The 16,443-nt window shown below is 49.3% G+C and overlaps 1 protein-coding gene across 1 annotated transcript in view; it reads left to right on the top strand.

Annotated features, from left to right (window-relative positions):
• ANK1 (ankyrin 1) overlaps positions 1 to 16,443 on the top strand; it is a 115,083-nt gene that overhangs the window by 86,673 nt on the left and 11,967 nt on the right. The window contains 11 exon segments of the mRNA XM_015408152.1: positions 63 to 188; positions 274 to 393; positions 2,200 to 2,284; positions 5,963 to 6,043; positions 6,896 to 6,998; positions 7,000 to 7,016; positions 7,888 to 8,034; positions 12,723 to 13,112; positions 13,206 to 13,278; positions 14,305 to 14,566; positions 15,741 to 15,793. Of these exon segments, the coding sequence (XP_015263638.1) occupies positions 63 to 188; positions 274 to 393; positions 2,200 to 2,284; positions 5,963 to 6,043; positions 6,896 to 6,998; positions 7,000 to 7,016; positions 7,888 to 8,034; positions 12,723 to 13,112; positions 13,206 to 13,278; positions 14,305 to 14,566; positions 15,741 to 15,793 (1,457 nt within the window).

Consider the following 16,443-nt stretch of genomic DNA (forward strand, 5'->3'; position numbering starts at 1 on the left):
ACAACTATAACAACAATTAATAGGAACTGCTCAGTGTACTAAGCTTGTGGCTACTTCCCCAGGTAGTGGAGGGGATGCCGCTTCACACGGAGCTCTCAGGGAACCTGGTGCCCATCAAGAAGGCAACCCAACAGCGCAGCTTCCTGTTCCAATCATTCCGAGAGAACCGTCTCATCATCCCAGTCAAGGTGAGGTTCTGGAGTGGGACTACAGGCTGGTTGTGATCCACTGGTCCAGCAGGATGCTTATTTCCTCTGTGTTCTGGGGCTGCAGGTGCGGGACAGCAGCCGGGAAGCGAGTGGCTCGTTGTCTTTCCTACGCAAGGCCATGAAGTACGAAGAGCTGCAGCACGTCCTCTGCCATTTGAACATTACAATGCCACCCTGCTCCAAGGTGAGTGGCACCTTGGGCCATTCCTTCTCCCTCCTCCTCATTCCATGGCTCATGAGCACTTTGCTGGCTTCCCTTGATGCTTGGCAACACATGGAGAGGAGTGACCTGCTGGACCCAAATTCTACTCTTCTTCCCCACAGTTGCATAACACAGTCCTTCATTAGCCATCCACCCATCAACACATACACGTCCACTTGTATCTGAGCTGTCCATATTCAGAAACTTATTATTATTAAGCATAGAATTCCATATTTGATTTATTAATTTTGTATTTATTTACTTTATTTATACCTCCCCTTTTCCCCCAAAGAGGACCCAAAGCAACGTACATTGTTCTCCTCTCCTTCGTTTTATTCTCACAGCAACCCTGTGAGGTAGGTTAGGCTGAGTGGCTGTGACTTGCCCAAGGTCATCCAAGCGAGCTTCCATGGCAGAGTGAGGATTCGAACCTTATTCTCCAGATCCTAGACTGATACTCTAACCGCTAGACCACAATGGTTCTCAGCTTTTTTTTTTTGCTTTTTTAAAAAATAATTGATGGTTTGGAATTTGTCTTGAATACTTTTGCCCTTTTTTAGGACAGAAATAGCACTAATAGAAAACTCTCAATATTCCAACTGAAGCAGGGATACTGTGTATGAATATGGAATGCTGCGGAAAGTTCTGGGCCAAGGCAACTCCCATTATATGTCAAGAAAAGCTGAATACAGTGACTTGCATGAGACCCACTTGACTAAATGTGCTTATTCTTCATAATTCATTTTACGTTTGGTACTTATGGAAACGCTGGACTGCTCCTCCCCTAACTTTAGGTCCTCCATCCGAGCTGCTAAAGTTACATGCTCTTTAAAGCTGTGTTCTTCAGAGGGACCAGAATATTTTTTCTAAATGAAAAAAACCTGAAGTATAAATGTCTTCCAAGTCACCACAGTAGTTTGTACAAAAACAAACACTGTAATAAGCACGTTAGCATCTTAAATCCAGTCATACCAGAATAGTTCTGTAAACCTATCATTCAGGACTGCTACTGGTGATTCTACCATTAAAATGTATTTATTTATTATATTCAGTTTATTATATTCAGTTTATTTATTTATGATATTCAGCTCACCCTTCTCTGCATAGCCGGGTTCAGGGTGGGTAACATCCGTAGTGGAACAACATTAAAACAATACATATAAATTAATTATTAAACAATAAAACCCCAAGTAATAACACAATAAAAACTGAACAGTCAGATGGCAGCAATACATCTTGGTGGAGACTATGGATCATGTGTGCTCATGGATGTTGGAATGATAATATTGCTGGTGAACATAAGCACAGAGAAGGGGAAGGCTGATATCAATAGAATTTCCCACCGCCTCAACCATAGGCCTGGTGGAACAGCTCTATTTTATAGGCCTTGCGGAACTGCATTAATCTTCACTTGTTAGTTAATTTGATCAGTCTTCTTAGCACAGAGTAAAATTTACGCATTCCTGAGTTAATCCAGTTTATGCCGAATAGAATGGGCCACAAGCACTCCAGAGCATTGGAACAAAATTCCCACAGAGAATGACTCAAGCAAGTGAGTCCAGCTGCATGTTATGGAAGAAAGCAGAACACAGTGAACCAAAGCCCCCACCTCCAAAATGCTTTGAGTTAGGCAACCTTCCCTAGAATGTTCTTGTACTGGAGACATAGATGGGGGTTTTTTTTCTGTTGGTTTTGTCGGATGGTTGGCAGACTGAATGTCTGGCTCAGGCTGTCTTCCTGCCCCTGGGAGATTAGAGACTCACCATTGCCTTTCCTTTTTGTCCTCAGAGTTCCGCCAGTGAGGAGCGAAGGAGAACGCTGACACCATTAGCCCTGCGTGAGAGATATAGCCTGCTCAGCGATAGCACTCTGGGTAAGAGGCTTATGGGCCAGCAAGCAGGGTCTTGCATTGTGTTGCCCCCTCTCACTTGTTAGGGACCACATGAAGCATGTTCTTGGAGCAAAAACCACATGCTGGAGACCCATGTTCATATCCTCAGACATGTAACTGAATGTCAAAGTTCAGCTTTGGAGAAGGGGGGGGAGGATTTTGGTTCACTGAGTTGGGGAAGAGAAGGTTTGACCCCCACCCCACCCCTGACACACCATGGTTTCTCCAGTCGGAAGCCCCCTCCTTGGCTGATTTAAGCTCAGGACAGAGGGAATAAAACAGGTATCTGTAGGTAGGGCTTGCTTCACCACTAGGAGGAGGAGGAGAGGAGGAGATTAGATTTCACTCTTTTTGTAAGCCCTTCACTCGGAGTCTCAGAGTGGCTTACATACTCCTTTCCCTTCCCCTCCCCACAACAGACACCCTGTGAGGTAGGTGGGGCTGAGAGAGCTCTTTCCAGAACTGTCCTTGAGAGAACACCTCTGACAGAACTATGGCTTGCCCAAGGTCATCCAACAGCTGCAAGTAGAGGAGTGGGGAATCAAACCTGGTTCTCCCAGATTAGAATCCGCACACTTAACCACTACCCCAAACCAATGTTCCCTCTAAGGTGAGTTAGTGTGAGCTGACTCACAGTTTTTTAGCCTCCGGCTCACACCTTTTTGTCTTAGCTCAGGAAGGGTGGCTCCAGAGCGAACTGATTTATGCAGCAGCCAAATCGTTTGCTCACACCATTAATGTCAGTAGCTCACAGAGTAGACTTTTTGCTCACAAGACTCCACAGCTTAGAGCAGTGATGGCGAACCTTTAAGAGACCGAGTGCCCAAACTGTGATCCAAAACCCACTTATTTATCACAAAGTGCCGACACGGCAATTTAACCTGAATACTGAGGTTTTACTTGAGAAAAAACCACTCATACATTAACTTAAGATGATCCAAACAAAGTAAGGAAAGCAATCCCAAATGCTTTCATTTACTTAAAATTATTTGGCAGAGAATTCGACACTTTAATGATGGTCTGGGCCTGGCTGGGGCGATGGCACGCGAGCCCACAGGGAGGGCTCTGAGGGCCACCTCTGGCACCCGTGCCATAGGTTCGCCACCACTGGCTTAGAGGGAGCATTGCCCCAAACTGGCTAGGCAGACCTAGACAGTCGTCTAGGGCACCAGATTTTGAGAGGCTCCAAAAAGGCAAGAGGTGCCTCCTGTTTTCCATGTGCCTTTCTTCTGGAGGCCGAAGGGAAGTTGTAACCTGCCTGCCATCCTTCCTTCCCTTTCTCCCAGCCTGCCCAAGCGCTCGCAGTCTTCACAACCATTGCCCAGTAGCATCACCGGGAGAGCTGGCAGGGGCTGGAGCTGCCCTGCTGCTGGAGTCAGTGGGGGTGGGGGGTGGGAAGCAGCCATCGAAAGAAGAAATTTGCGTAGGATGCAACCCCCCCCCCCCAAGGTGTCTGTTCCATTTCCCTATTTGGGGGTTTTAAGCAGTCTTGGAGGAAGGTTCATTTCTGGTTGGTGAAAGATCAAGGGCAGTTAACCCCACCCCACCCCTGGCACTGCATCCCTGATCCGTTTCCTACACTCACTGTTCTTTGCAGCTCAGCTATTGGGAATCTGAACATATAGATGACATGCGTGAACTGGCCCTCATGAGAAGGGAAGTGGAGAGTAGTAGGTTTGTTTATTTAAATAGAAGGACCTTTGTCTCAAACATGCCCCTGATTCTCTGAGTGGCTTCCTCCTCCCTCGGTGAACGCAGGCCCACCTAGTGGCAGCATGCCAGTCATGGCATTAATTGTAAAAAGGAGGAAAACAAACCTTGGAGGGGGGGCGGGATACTGAGGAAGGAGGAGATGATGTAATCTGCTGCAAGATAACCTTTACTTTAGTGTTCAGAAAACTTTGGAAAATGTAAAGGAGCCAGCCAGATTTTCTAGAAACCAGCTTGGAGCAAAGGAGAGCTCTGGAATGCTGACAAGCAAATTTGCTAGTTCCAAAATGCTATGTGACACAACAGTTTTCTAGCCAAGGTGGTTTCATGTTTATTGTGTAGTGGGTTGACCGCATGGCGAGGCCGCTGCGGCACGCATAGCATCCTGCACGATTCACTGGCACACAACAAAAGACAAAGGGGAACAGCCGGTGGGCCAACTATATACACATTAGGGGACACCCCCTAGGTCCTGTTGGTGGGTTTGAATCTCCTGCCAACATCCCATTGGTCCCTCCATGGAGAGACCAGGAGCCTTGTCCCCATTGTTCTTCCAGAGTCAAGCTCTGGTGTATTCGCTGGCCCCTGGTAGCGGTCAGCGGACACAACATCATTGGATCAGCACTAGGGTTCAAATCTCCACTCAGCGGCTCACTGGGTGATCTTGGGACTGTCTGTCTGTCTGTCTGTCTGTCTGGAGGAAGGGAGAGCTACCCTTAACTCTTTAAAGGAAGATAATTGAATAAATAAGTCCTGACACTGAATCTCTGCAGGTGGACAAGAGTATTTCTGCAGAGGCACCTGACTATTTTTTTTTTTTTAAGACCAGGTTTACACCATCTTGCCGACATGCTAGCTTTTTCTGCATGTGGAATGCTGGCATGTTGGTGGGGGGTAGGGTGCTAAGGCTGCCTTTTCCCTGACATGCCAGTTTCCTAAGTATAGGTGTAAATATAGATTTGGAGAGGTGTTTGTGTTGACATTTTAATGTGGGGAATCAGTGAAACACTGAAACCCACTGGCATCTGAAATGATGAAGTCCATTGATTAGATTCCCCCCCCCCCCACACCTTTTTATAAACCCCCCCCCCCCCAGTCCTTTTTAAAAAGGTCTTGGAGTGAGCCGGCTAAATTTACTTGAATAGCTTAGACCTGGTTTTTACATTGCCAGAGAAGAAGATGGCAGAATGGGCCACCACTTTGGGCTGCAGGTGATGGATTCCAGGTTGAATGTGGCTTTGCATTAAAAACAAGAAGTCCACGCTAATACAAAACGAGTACAGCAGGGATAAAGGTTCTATCCCACCCCCCTTTGTTTGCTCTGCTGGTTTTCCATTTGCAAAGAATTTCTCATGTAGGGGAGCCTTCCGAAGCATCAGTCCTTCTGTTGCAGTCCATTCTTCTCACCACGCTCTCCTGCATGTGTAAATCAGGAGGCTTGCCAATCTCCAGGTGAGGGGTTCTCCTGATCTCCACACTACAGAGATCAGTTCTCCTGGAGGAAATGGCAACTTCACCCCTGCTGAGCTCCTTCCCCTACTCAGACTCCACCCTCCCCAGGCACTGCTCTCAAATCTCCAAGAATTGCCCAAGCCAGAGATGGCAACCCTAAAACTAGGTCTTTCTTGGTGATCATGAGAGGCATTTTTCCTTCTCATGCCTTCATATAACTGAGGTCTGGCTGAAACAGGCTGCAGCTCTGAGCCTCAAATTAAGCTCTGCTTGAGAGTGAAGCCGGGCAGTGAGAGTGATTGAATGGAGTTGTGTTTTGTGAAGGAAAAGCTTCCTTCTTGCCTTGGATGGAATCAGCAACCTTCAGCATCTTTTGAAATGGTCTTGAAAGTACCCTAAATATGCTGCCATGAAAACCCCCAGTTGTGACCAGACACCCAGAGTTTTGCACCTTGTCTTCACCTGTGAGTCATTCTGAGTCTTTTGCACCCTCCCTAGGCTCATTGAGCAGCACGGAGAAAGACAAGACTGACATGAAAATGGCTGTCATTGCAGAACACCTGGGCCTTAGTTGGGCAGGTGAGTGCCGCTCTGGTGGGGAAGGGGTTGGGCCTCACTGGGCTCATTTTGGGACATGACAGGGCAAGCCTTTTGGACAAGATTACCCTGGTTTGACTGTAGGGACTGCTTTTCAAAGTCTGGGCTGGGAAATTTGCTGGCGCTTTGCCTAGTAAAATACCCAAGGACTGTGTATGCCCAGACCTGAAAAGAGGCTTCAAGCACAACAAGGGAGTAGGCAACTTGCAACTCAGCCTCTGTGATTGGCAGGCAGTAAGAAGCTTCTGGATTGGTCAGGCCTAGCATAAATAGATGGAGCCTGCTTGGCTGTCTTTGCTTGTCCAACAGAACAGTCTTTTTGGCCTGCTGCATGTTATGCTCCCGTTTGAGCCCTCACTCTTTGGTTTGGTTTTGATTTGTCTCATCTTCTATGAGTTTGCTTTTAGCTTGTGTGCAGTTTCATGTTATATTTGCAAAACTGGTTCAAGGCACCAGTTTGTTAAGCAAGCTATAAATACATTAAAGAATAAATACATTCAAGAAAATACATGTTGGCTGTCACGGGCTGTCACCCTCTGCGGCTTCATTGGGGCCAGGTGTAGATTCTGCCGGAATTGGGAGCTCATGCTCAGCAGCACTCAGAAGTTCTGCTGTGGCCGGGGTGCTCATCCTCGGCAGTAGTCATGACATGTGCTCCCCAGTCTGTTTCATCTTTCACATGCCTGGCAAAAAGAAAAAAAAAGGTCCCGAGGTTTCTCAGAGGAGGGATCTGTGTTCTGGAGAAATAGAACCGAGTGCAGTGTGCACAGGAAGGGATGTGTGCAACTAATTCTCTGTTGTGTGTTCCTCTGCCTCCTCCCCAACTCTCTCCAGAACTGGCCCGGGAACTGCAGTTTGGGGTGGATGACATCAATAGGATCCGCGTAGAGAACCCCAACGCCCTGCTTGAGCATAGCATGACCCTGGACCAGTGGTGGTGGGCAGAGTGCCAACAGTGAGTGTTGAGAATGGCATCGGGGGCACATGGGCTTGAACTCTTTGGCCAGGCAGATGCCACAGGACCTTAGTCCTTAAATCCACAGAGACTTCTCCTTGCCCCAAATGTCCACATTTGACCCAAGGCCTTGCTTGGGTGCCAGCCAACTTCCCTTTTAACTGGACACTCCCTCACTTTGCATCCCTCTCACATGTGCCATGTTAAATTGAGGTTCTTTATTTTTTCCTGTCTTTTTTTGTGGGGGTTCCCAACTAAAGAAACACTCACAAAGCAACTTTCAGATAAAGACAATAACGTTAGTTAAAGTTACTACCCTTTAGCTGCCTCTGTATGGAATGGCAGGCTGCTGAATAGAGGCACCATCTGCATGTGTAGCTAACCTTACCCCTTTGTCGGTCTCGACCGTGCTCTGATCCCCTCCCAGGGACTTTCCCAAGGCTTTTGTATGCAAGCACAGAGGATGCTTTTCTGCCCTTGCTTAATTCAAAATATGCCTCCTTTAAAGAAAGAAAGACGAGTAGAAGCTGACCAGAGACAGAGGCCAATCCTGGCACCATGAAGTGGCCTGGAAGTTAGTAACTGCTGGTTGCTCCAGTATCTTTAAATATGTCCCCAACTCCCTGCACCCTCCAGAAAGCAAGCAGCAGCATTGTGCGTCATCGGATGCTTCTAAACTGTTTTCAGGGGTAGCCCACAGATAGCACATTCTGGTAGTCAATCCTAGAGGTTGTTCTTATATAACTATGCACAGTTCTGGTTCTTGCTGTGTTTTCATTGTGCTCCTCCTTCTTACTGATCAGGCTTTCTGCTTTTAGTCTGGGGCTCTGCTTCTCTTGGATAATGTGTTCCCCCCTTTCTATTTTTGCAGTGGAGAACTTATACACAGCCCTGCGTAACATTGATCGCAGCGAGATCATCAACATGCTGGAAGGCTCTGTACGGCAGAGCCGCAGTCTGAAGGGTGACAAACGCTACCCGCATAGGGACTACTCCCTGTCACCTTCCCAGATGAATGGTGAGTGCCTGCCCAGACCTGCTGAGCTATTTCGGTAGCACCGGATCCTTGCTAATCCACTGGTCCTGAAGTTGCGTGGGCAGGCTAGGCCTGAGCAGGCTTTATAAGTGTGGCTGCCCTTCCTTCTGGACCTCTGCTGCCTCTCCGGCCTGTTCTGTGGTTCCTGAGATCCGTTCAGCCACCAGCTACTGCCTGCTAACTTTCCCTGCTGGCAGCCCCTTCTTCTGCTAGTCTCAGCTAGAACGGTCCAGCTTGGACATCGAATGGATGAAATGCACAAGGTTGTGGGATGCCACGGTCTGATCAGGTACTGCAGTGTGGCTTGGTATCTTGCAGGGAAGCAAAGCAAGGGGGTGGCTGGAAGTGCAAATGAAGTTGGCGTTAGGAATAGCTAATGGTGCACAGGTTAGTCCCAGCACTGAAGGGGGAAGGAGGGGTGGTGCAGTGGCTCCCACTCCACCAGCGCAGTGCAAGAAGGGAACAAAGGCCTGCCCAAGACTGGAAGCGGGAGAGTGCCTGGGTCCCTGTGGCCGCACTGTTCCTCCTTTCCTTCGTTTCAGAAGCGCTTGAGGGAGTTGGTGCCGTCTTTTAAGCCTGTTTCGATCAGCCGTACAGCTGTCTGAGTGTTTCTTGTGACACGAATTGATGGGAGAGCGAGAGCCTTGTGTGCTGTTGCCACTGAACTCAGTGAAGAAGAGCAGAGAAAAGGGCAGGGCAAAATCAAGAGGCTAAAGAAAGAAAAAGCAGAGAATGAAGAGAGGAGAGTGCAGAGAAACAACTGGGGAAAGCTGAGCTGGAAGTTGCCGAAAGGCCTGTGGTGGTACAGAGGGAAGAGAAAGAGTGCCGTAGCATGTAGAGAAGAAGGGGGGGGTACTTGGTGGGGGCAGAAAGAACAGTGAGTTGGGGGAGGAGAGAAAAGAGGCGGTAGCTGAGAAATCAAGGTGCAAAGAGATTAGCATGTGGGGACAGAAAAGGAGCTGACAAGAGGTAGGGATGTGTCCATCCATGGACTGAGGGAGGCGAGAGAGCAAGTGCATGAAGTGGGATACAGTGAAGAAAATGGAGGTGGGCATAGAGTGGATTACAAGAAATATGCCAAGTTGTAGCAAAAGTGTTTTCCCCCCTGTGGTTAACTAAGCAATGCATCCCTCTTGAGTTTCAGCTTGGCCCTTGAATTGTTAGGAGTTGTGCTGGAAACTCTCCAGCACAGGAATGCGAGTTTGAGTGTTGAGAGGGGCCTCCTGTATGGATGCTGGACATTGATAGGGCTCGATGGGTGCAGATCTTGAGTCGAGATGGGGACAGGCACGGGGCACTGAGGCAGAAGGTGGCCTTGTGACCAAGATCCTGTGCGCCAGTTGTAGATTCAGAAAGAGATCCATGCAGAATTAGAGATTTTGGTGTGGGGTAGTGGGCGCTGGTGCAGGTGCAGGTGGGCAATGCGATGGTCTGGAGTGGTGTACACGGTGGGTGTCCCAAATGCACACTGGCTCTTTCTCTTCTTCCCTTCCCCCTCCCAGTATGGTCTGCGCCCTCCCACGTGCTGTCTAGCCACAGGGGGCTTGCAAGCTCCTCCAGAGTTGGCTGGCCAGTAGGTGCCTGTCACCTTGGTCTTCTGGCCTCATCCTGACCTCTCTCCCGCCTCCTCTGCCTACTCCTCCTCTTCCTCCGTTGCCTGTCTCCACTGTCTGTGTCTCTTTCTCTTGTCTGAGCTGAGCCCTCTGAGAGCTTTTGCCTTGCTGTTGAACGCATGATGCGCCCGACCTGACCTGGCATGCCTTTCCGTGCAGCCACAGCTGACTGTCTCTACTCTGTCCTTTGCTGCTACCCCTTTCCTGGCTCTCTTTCCCTCCCCTCCCCCAGCTGCTCTGATGAAACAAGAAGGCCTGCTCCCCAAGCCTGCCAATCCCCAATCCCACCTGGACTGATTGGCTCCCAGAAGGGACCACCCCCAATGCCCTTTCCCAGCACTGCTGAGTAGGCAAAGTCCAGCAGGCACTGAGCAAATTCTGCTAAAGTCTGCATGGAGCAGAGGTGGCCCTAACTCTCACTGCATCCGTACAGGGTGGGGTGGGGGGTGGGAACTTATTTCCTTTGCCCTCTGGCCCTTTGGCTGTTTTGTTTATTTAGTGTCATCCGTGTACTCAGAAATGTATTACAGAGTTTCATAAGCAAAACATGACAAGTCTCTGCCCCAAGGAGCTTGCAGTCCCAATCTTGAGAGAGGGAGGACAACGAAGGGAGAGGAGAGACTTCAGACCAGCATAACGGGATGGATTTGAGTAAAGGCAGCAATGACACCAGCTTGGAAACAGCGCAGATGGAGAGGGGAGAAGAAAGCTCTTTTCCAGGGAGCCTTTGAGCTTTGCAGTCCCTATCCCCAGCTGTAACCGAGCCCGGGATTGTGGGGGGGGGGAGTGTAAGTGCATTTACTCACATCCCTCCTTTGCTATCCTGGTCTCTCCTTCCCCTCCTCCCCAGAGCTCAGCCCTTTTCACAGGAGGGCAACTAGGGACTGCGCTCCGTACAGGTGTCCTACAGATCCAGGCTTTCTGCCAGCTGTGACCCAAGTGCCCCTGGCAGCTATAGTGTGCCCTGTTCATCTTTCCCAAAAAGCAAGGGGTTGCCAGTGGGAACACTTTTTGGTGCAACAGTGGATGTTTTTGGTCCCAGGAAGAGCCAGAGAACCCTTTCTGTTGCATTTGCTGCCAAGGTCAAGACCGCCTTTGGGGAGTGGTGATCGATTGCAGGCTTCTTGGGCAATCTATGTGGAAAATCCCAGGGCCAAAGTCACTGCCAGAGTGACCAGCCAGGAGCGGCTTTTTTTTCTTAGGTTCAAGTGCAGTGAAGAGGTGGGCTGGCACCTCCCAATATGCTTTGGAAAGGCAGAATGCATCAAAGAGTTCCTGTCATGCACAAACGGGCTCAGCCCCAGCTTAGCAAAGGAATGGATGGGGGAGGGATGGGGGGGCCCAGCCAAGCAGGGGAGCAAGACGCTTGGACATTCACACCCGGTGGCTAATTTCTGATAAAGGAGGTATGAGAGCTGAAGCTACTGATCCCTAGGGTTGCCAACTCTCTTGGAAGAAAAAAATGTCCTGTCCTTTAATAGAAGCATACTGGGATGTTATTTACCAGGCAATGATGTTTACCTCCATGCCATGAAAAGTTTCCATCTGACCATTTTCACACATTGAGCCTCTATTAAAGGGACAATATGTTTTTCTCCAGGCCTCTTGACAGGGTTGCCAGTCTCCAGGTAGAGCCTGGAGGTCTCCAAGAATTTCTCCTTCTCTCCAGATGACAGAGATCAGTTCCCCTGGAGAAAATGGCTGCTCTGGAAGGTGGACTGCGTGACAGTATACCCTTCTGAGGCCTCTTCCTCCCAGAAACCCTGCCCTGCGTGACAGGCTTTACCCCCAAATCTCCAGGGATTTCCCACTCTGGAGTTGGCAACCCTACGAATGTTTGGGGTTAGACAGATGGTTAATAAAATGAATAAGCACCCCTGCAAGGGCCAAAAATGATGCCACGTGGAAGATCTATGACTGGACCTCCAGATGTTTTGATTTGTATTTAAAAGCAGCTGTGGTGGATTCAGGACAAAGGTGAGAGCCGCAGAGCCCTTGTCTGGACCATTCTGCAGGAGAGAAATTTAAAAAGGGGAGAATGAAAGAAAGCTTCCAGTGAAACAAATATTCTGGATAATCTCAACGTCTTTAAAATTAAAAAAAAAAGTCAAACGTGTAGCAGTCCACTACGTCTCAGGCTCCAAAAGTCATTCTTTGGAGCTTGTTAGAGAATTCAAATAATCTATAGAACATTTCTTTCTATAATCATCATCATCATCAAAATGTTGACCTTGAGTATTTTGGTTGGAAAGAGAATAAATATATTTCACAAATAATAATTTAGAAAAATATCAGGGCGTGCTACATGCAAGATTTTTTTTTTTGGTAATTGATCTCAAAGACTTGAAGGGAGTTTTCATATGCAAGGCTTAAAGCTTTTGGGGTCTATTTATTTTTGCAAAGAGCCAGTCTGTAATGCAAATATAAAACATACCTTGGCCAGAATTCTCATTTGTGTTACTAACGCCTCTCCTCCGCTTCTTGTTCCATGCTAGTGATAAGCAGGCATTCACAGGAGTGATACATGCAAGGGGGAGAGAGGCACAGAGGTGATTTGAACCTTCCGTATGAAAACACTAGACGATGTGGTGTTTGTTTCATTGTTAGGCTTTCTTTTTATTTTCCCTCCCCTCCCGTCATTTTTCTTTTGCCCCCTGCCCTTCCGAGTCGAAGTTTGTTCCTTGCCCTGCAAAGGCCATGTTAGTAGAATGATTTTGGAAGGAAGTTTACAACATAAAGCTAGGAACAATATAAAACTAGAAACCTCACTTCTGGTTTCCCATTTGAAAGCAGCCATTGAAGTGTTAGCAGGGCAGGATCATGACGCAGTGTAGAGAGGGTGCCTCTTTGTACCCTGATGTTTCCTTGGGGCAAACTCTGTTTGCCTAGCTTTGGTTCCCCCCACCATGGCTTTATTCATTTGGAACCTGGAACTGGGACCTCTTGGTTCACAAATGTGTGGGACACTCCCAGCCCCCACCCCACCCGAGGGCCGGGTCTGCGCGTGCTGCCCTCAGTCCAGCGTGTCAGTCTGTTGCCCTCTGTCTGCCCATGCAGGTTACGCTTCGCTGCAGGACGAGTTGCTCTCCCCCGCCTCCCTGCATTACGCACTGCCCTCCCCGCTGCGTGCCGACCAGTACTGGAGTGAGGTGGCCATCATGGATGCCATCCCCATGGCCGCCACCGAGCAGGACGCCCTCATGGAGATGTCCGACATGCAGGTGTGGTCCTCGGGTCTCACGCCCTCGCTGGTGACTGCCGAAGACTCCTCCCTGGAGTGCAGCAAGGCCGAGGACTCGGATGCCACGAGCGAAGGCCGGTTTCCGGGGCAGCTCCTGGAGGATGCGCATGGCCCCGACCCGCTGGGCTCCATGGACCTGGTTGAGGACGACACAGTGGATTCAGACGCCATGAATGGCCTGATGGACACACTAGAGCAGGAGGAAGGTCAGAGGTCAGAGGGGAGGAGGCCAGATGGTGAGCACCAGGCGGGGCCGCTGGGGGGGCCAGGTTCCCACGGTGAAGTCTCTCTCATTTCAGGCCAGCAGAGGGTGCAGGCCCGCATCACGGATTCACCCACAGTCAGTCGTGTCATAGACAAGGGCAAAGACAGGTAATGAATCACTCTACCCACAGGGGGAGGGGGTGGTGGCTCAGACTAGCAGAAAGAGGAATGGGGGACATGGGTGGAGGGGTAAAACCACCTTTGAGCACACAATCTTGGTCTGTGCCCCAGATCAGAATCAGAACAGGGCCAAGGCAGGTTTTAAAGCCTCTTTTTAAGACATTGGTAAAATTATAAAAGAGTATAAAAGTAGTATAGCTTTAACAGAGCCAGTGTGGCATAGTGATTAGAGGGGCTGGACTGTGACTATAGAGACCCAGTTTCAAATAAGCATGAAGCTCAGTGGGTGACCTATGGCCAGTCATTCTTGCTCAGCTAAACCTATTGCTGAGGAGTAGTTGGACCATTACAGTAGATCAGTGCTACTCAGTGGCTTGGGAGTCACATACGGCTCTTTGACATGCCACTTGTGGCTCTTCTGAGCACTGTTCCCACGACATGGCACCTGCCCCATATTTCAGGAAAGTGAGCAAGGGCCTTGCCTGGTGGGGTTTGCAGTTGGCAAGTGGTTCTCACCTAGAAATAGCTGCCACTGGAGGAATGGGGGGGGGGCTGTGAGCCTCCTGGAGAGACAGGCCTCACAGCAGGGATGGAAGTAACTGGCTTTTGCAGTTGATGGCAACCAGCCACAGAGTGAGGACAACTGCAGCACTAGATAGTGCAGTCAGTGCAGTCATTCCTTCACCTCAGGGAACTCTGGGTAATTTAGTTTGTTGTGGGGTTCTGTCCTGAGCCCTCTCACAGCAATCACACCCAAGCTACAATTCCCAGGAGTCATTGAGGGCAGCCTTTTGGCAGCTGATAGGCTATAGAATTGACATAAGTTTGCAAGGCAGAGAGGCTCTCATCGTTAGATGCAAGTTGCTGCTTTTGGCCATATGGTTTTTGCCATCTTTACCCTTGTGGGACAGAAATTGATGGGGCTTCCCATTAAAAAAATGTGTTCCTTTGCATGGCTGCATTGCATGAAGAAGGCATGAATTGTGAGCCTCTCTTTCCGTCCTTGGTAAACAGGCTTGGTGACTGGACCGTGGAGAGCACCTTCATCTCCAGTCTGTCGGATCTGCCCAAGGGAGTGTCAAGCCCACCGTTGCTGCGGCAAGCAGTGCCCTACAGAATGCGGGAGCGGGAGAGGCCGGAGCACATGCGGATTGACTCATCGGAGGAGAGGGAGAGCCCACCACCACACAGGGATTGGGGGCTCCAGCCTGGGAGACGGCAGGGCCTAGCCAAGTGGCTGGATGAAGCTGACAGCAGCTTCTTTGGGCAAACACAGGTAGGAGGGCGCAGAGCTGCTTCACAACCATCTGTTTCCTCCCACAGCAGCACAGGTACAAAGCAGGGCTGTGTTGTTCAGCAGAAGCATCATTAAGAGTCCAGGGCTATGGGCATACGCAGACCAGTGTCTATGCTGAGATTCTGCACATGTGCAGGAAAAAGTGTAGGAGGTAATGTTGACTGGGCATATAATTCAACTTCCTGAGAAACCTCTGTTAATTTTAGAAAGAAAAGCAAGTATCTAGCCTTTATGGGTGTGAACATATGCTTGAAAGTGTGTGGGATGTCTCTGCAACGTCTAGAGACTAGAGTTTCAACTTTCTTTTTAAACGAAATTGACATATTGCTAAATCAGCATGGTAAAGCCCTGTTGGGAGTGTACAGATGCCTGTGATTAGAGTTGATTCAAGTAGAATAGTAGAATCAGTACAGGAGGCACAGCAGCTCAATGAGTTTGCCATGTAAGATTTGGAAATCCGGTGTAACAGGCCGGATTAACCCCCCGGCCAGAGTAACCCCGGGGTTACTCTGGCCGGGGGGGTGAATCTGGCCTGTTACAGCCGGCCAGATTAACCCGGGGTTACTCTAGCCTAGGCCAGAATAACCCCTCAATAACCCCTCCGGGGTTATTCTAGGCTAGGCCAAAATAACCCCGGGGTTACTCTGGCCGGGGGGGTGAATCTGGCCTGTTACAGCCGGCCAGATTAACCCGGGGTTACTCTAGCCTAGGCCAGAATAACCCCTCAATAACCCCTCCGGGGTTATTCTAGGCTAGGCCAAAATAACCCCGGGGTTACTCTGGCCGGGGGGTTAATCCGGCCTGTTACACCGGTTTATATCAAAACCGTGTTCTTTCTACCAGCTCCCTGAGGCTGCCTTTTCCCCAGCTGTACCACCAGAGGGCTTATTGAGAACTTTTTAAAAAACACCTATTGTTGCACTATAGCACAATGCCATTTTAACTATCTGTTGACGCAATCTACTAGTTCCTCTGAATTCCCAGCTTTTTTTAAAAAAAGGAGGTCACTTACATGCATGTTGTTTGCCCAGGCTTGGATGCGATTGGGAAGCAAGTTCCCCCCCACTTCCCTACAGCATCATCGTACTCTTATGCACTTCCCGGCTTTCCCCCTGTCTTTCCTGTAATCTTTCCCAAATCTGCTTTGCTGCAGGGTTTTGGGAAAGATCACGGCAAAGCCTGGGTGGCAACCACGTATACAGAAAAGTCTGGATCTTTCTGGTTTTGTTCACGTCCACATTATTCTCCCTGGCCATGGGCTATGGGCATACGCAGGGTCTCAAGTAGTGGTGTTTCATACCTCCAACTACCTGATCCTTTTTTTTTTTACTGGAGGAGCTGAGCTATGAGCCTGGTGCCTTCTGCATGCAAAGCAGACTTGCTGCCACTGACCCAAAGGGATCCAGCTCTCAGGAGAGGTTTAAGAACGAAAAAGAAGCTAATAGCAGCCACAGATAAGGGAAATTCAGACTAGAGTTACAAGAGAAGGGGGTGCTTGTTAGACTCCTTTCCCCTCTGCCGGTGCAAATCCTTCCACGGGAATTTCTGTTTGCCCATGGAGGAATGGGAGAAGGACACAACCATCAGGTGGGTAGATACTTTTTTTCCCTAGTAGAGAAAACATCAGCTCGGTGGCCAGCCATGCAGGGGGAGGTTGCACTGGAGGAAACAGTAAAGTGTGGTCCTGATCTAGCTTCCCCCTCCTTGGCAGCTGCTGTTATCTAGTATTCAACATTCACAATCGGGGAGGACCTCATCGTGAATCCCCTGCACCATGATTAGCTTGGCCTTCAGTGTTCTTTGCAAAGAACCCTGGGAGGTGGGGAAATATCATTGTGCAAGGGAATGGCAGTGAC

This window comes from Gekko japonicus, unplaced genomic scaffold (genome assembly GCF_001447785.1).
Source record: "Gekko japonicus isolate JY-2015 unplaced genomic scaffold, Gekko_japonicus_V1.1 scaffold139, whole genome shotgun sequence".
In the NCBI taxonomy this organism is placed as follows: Eukaryota; Metazoa; Chordata; class Lepidosauria; order Squamata; family Gekkonidae; genus Gekko; species Gekko japonicus.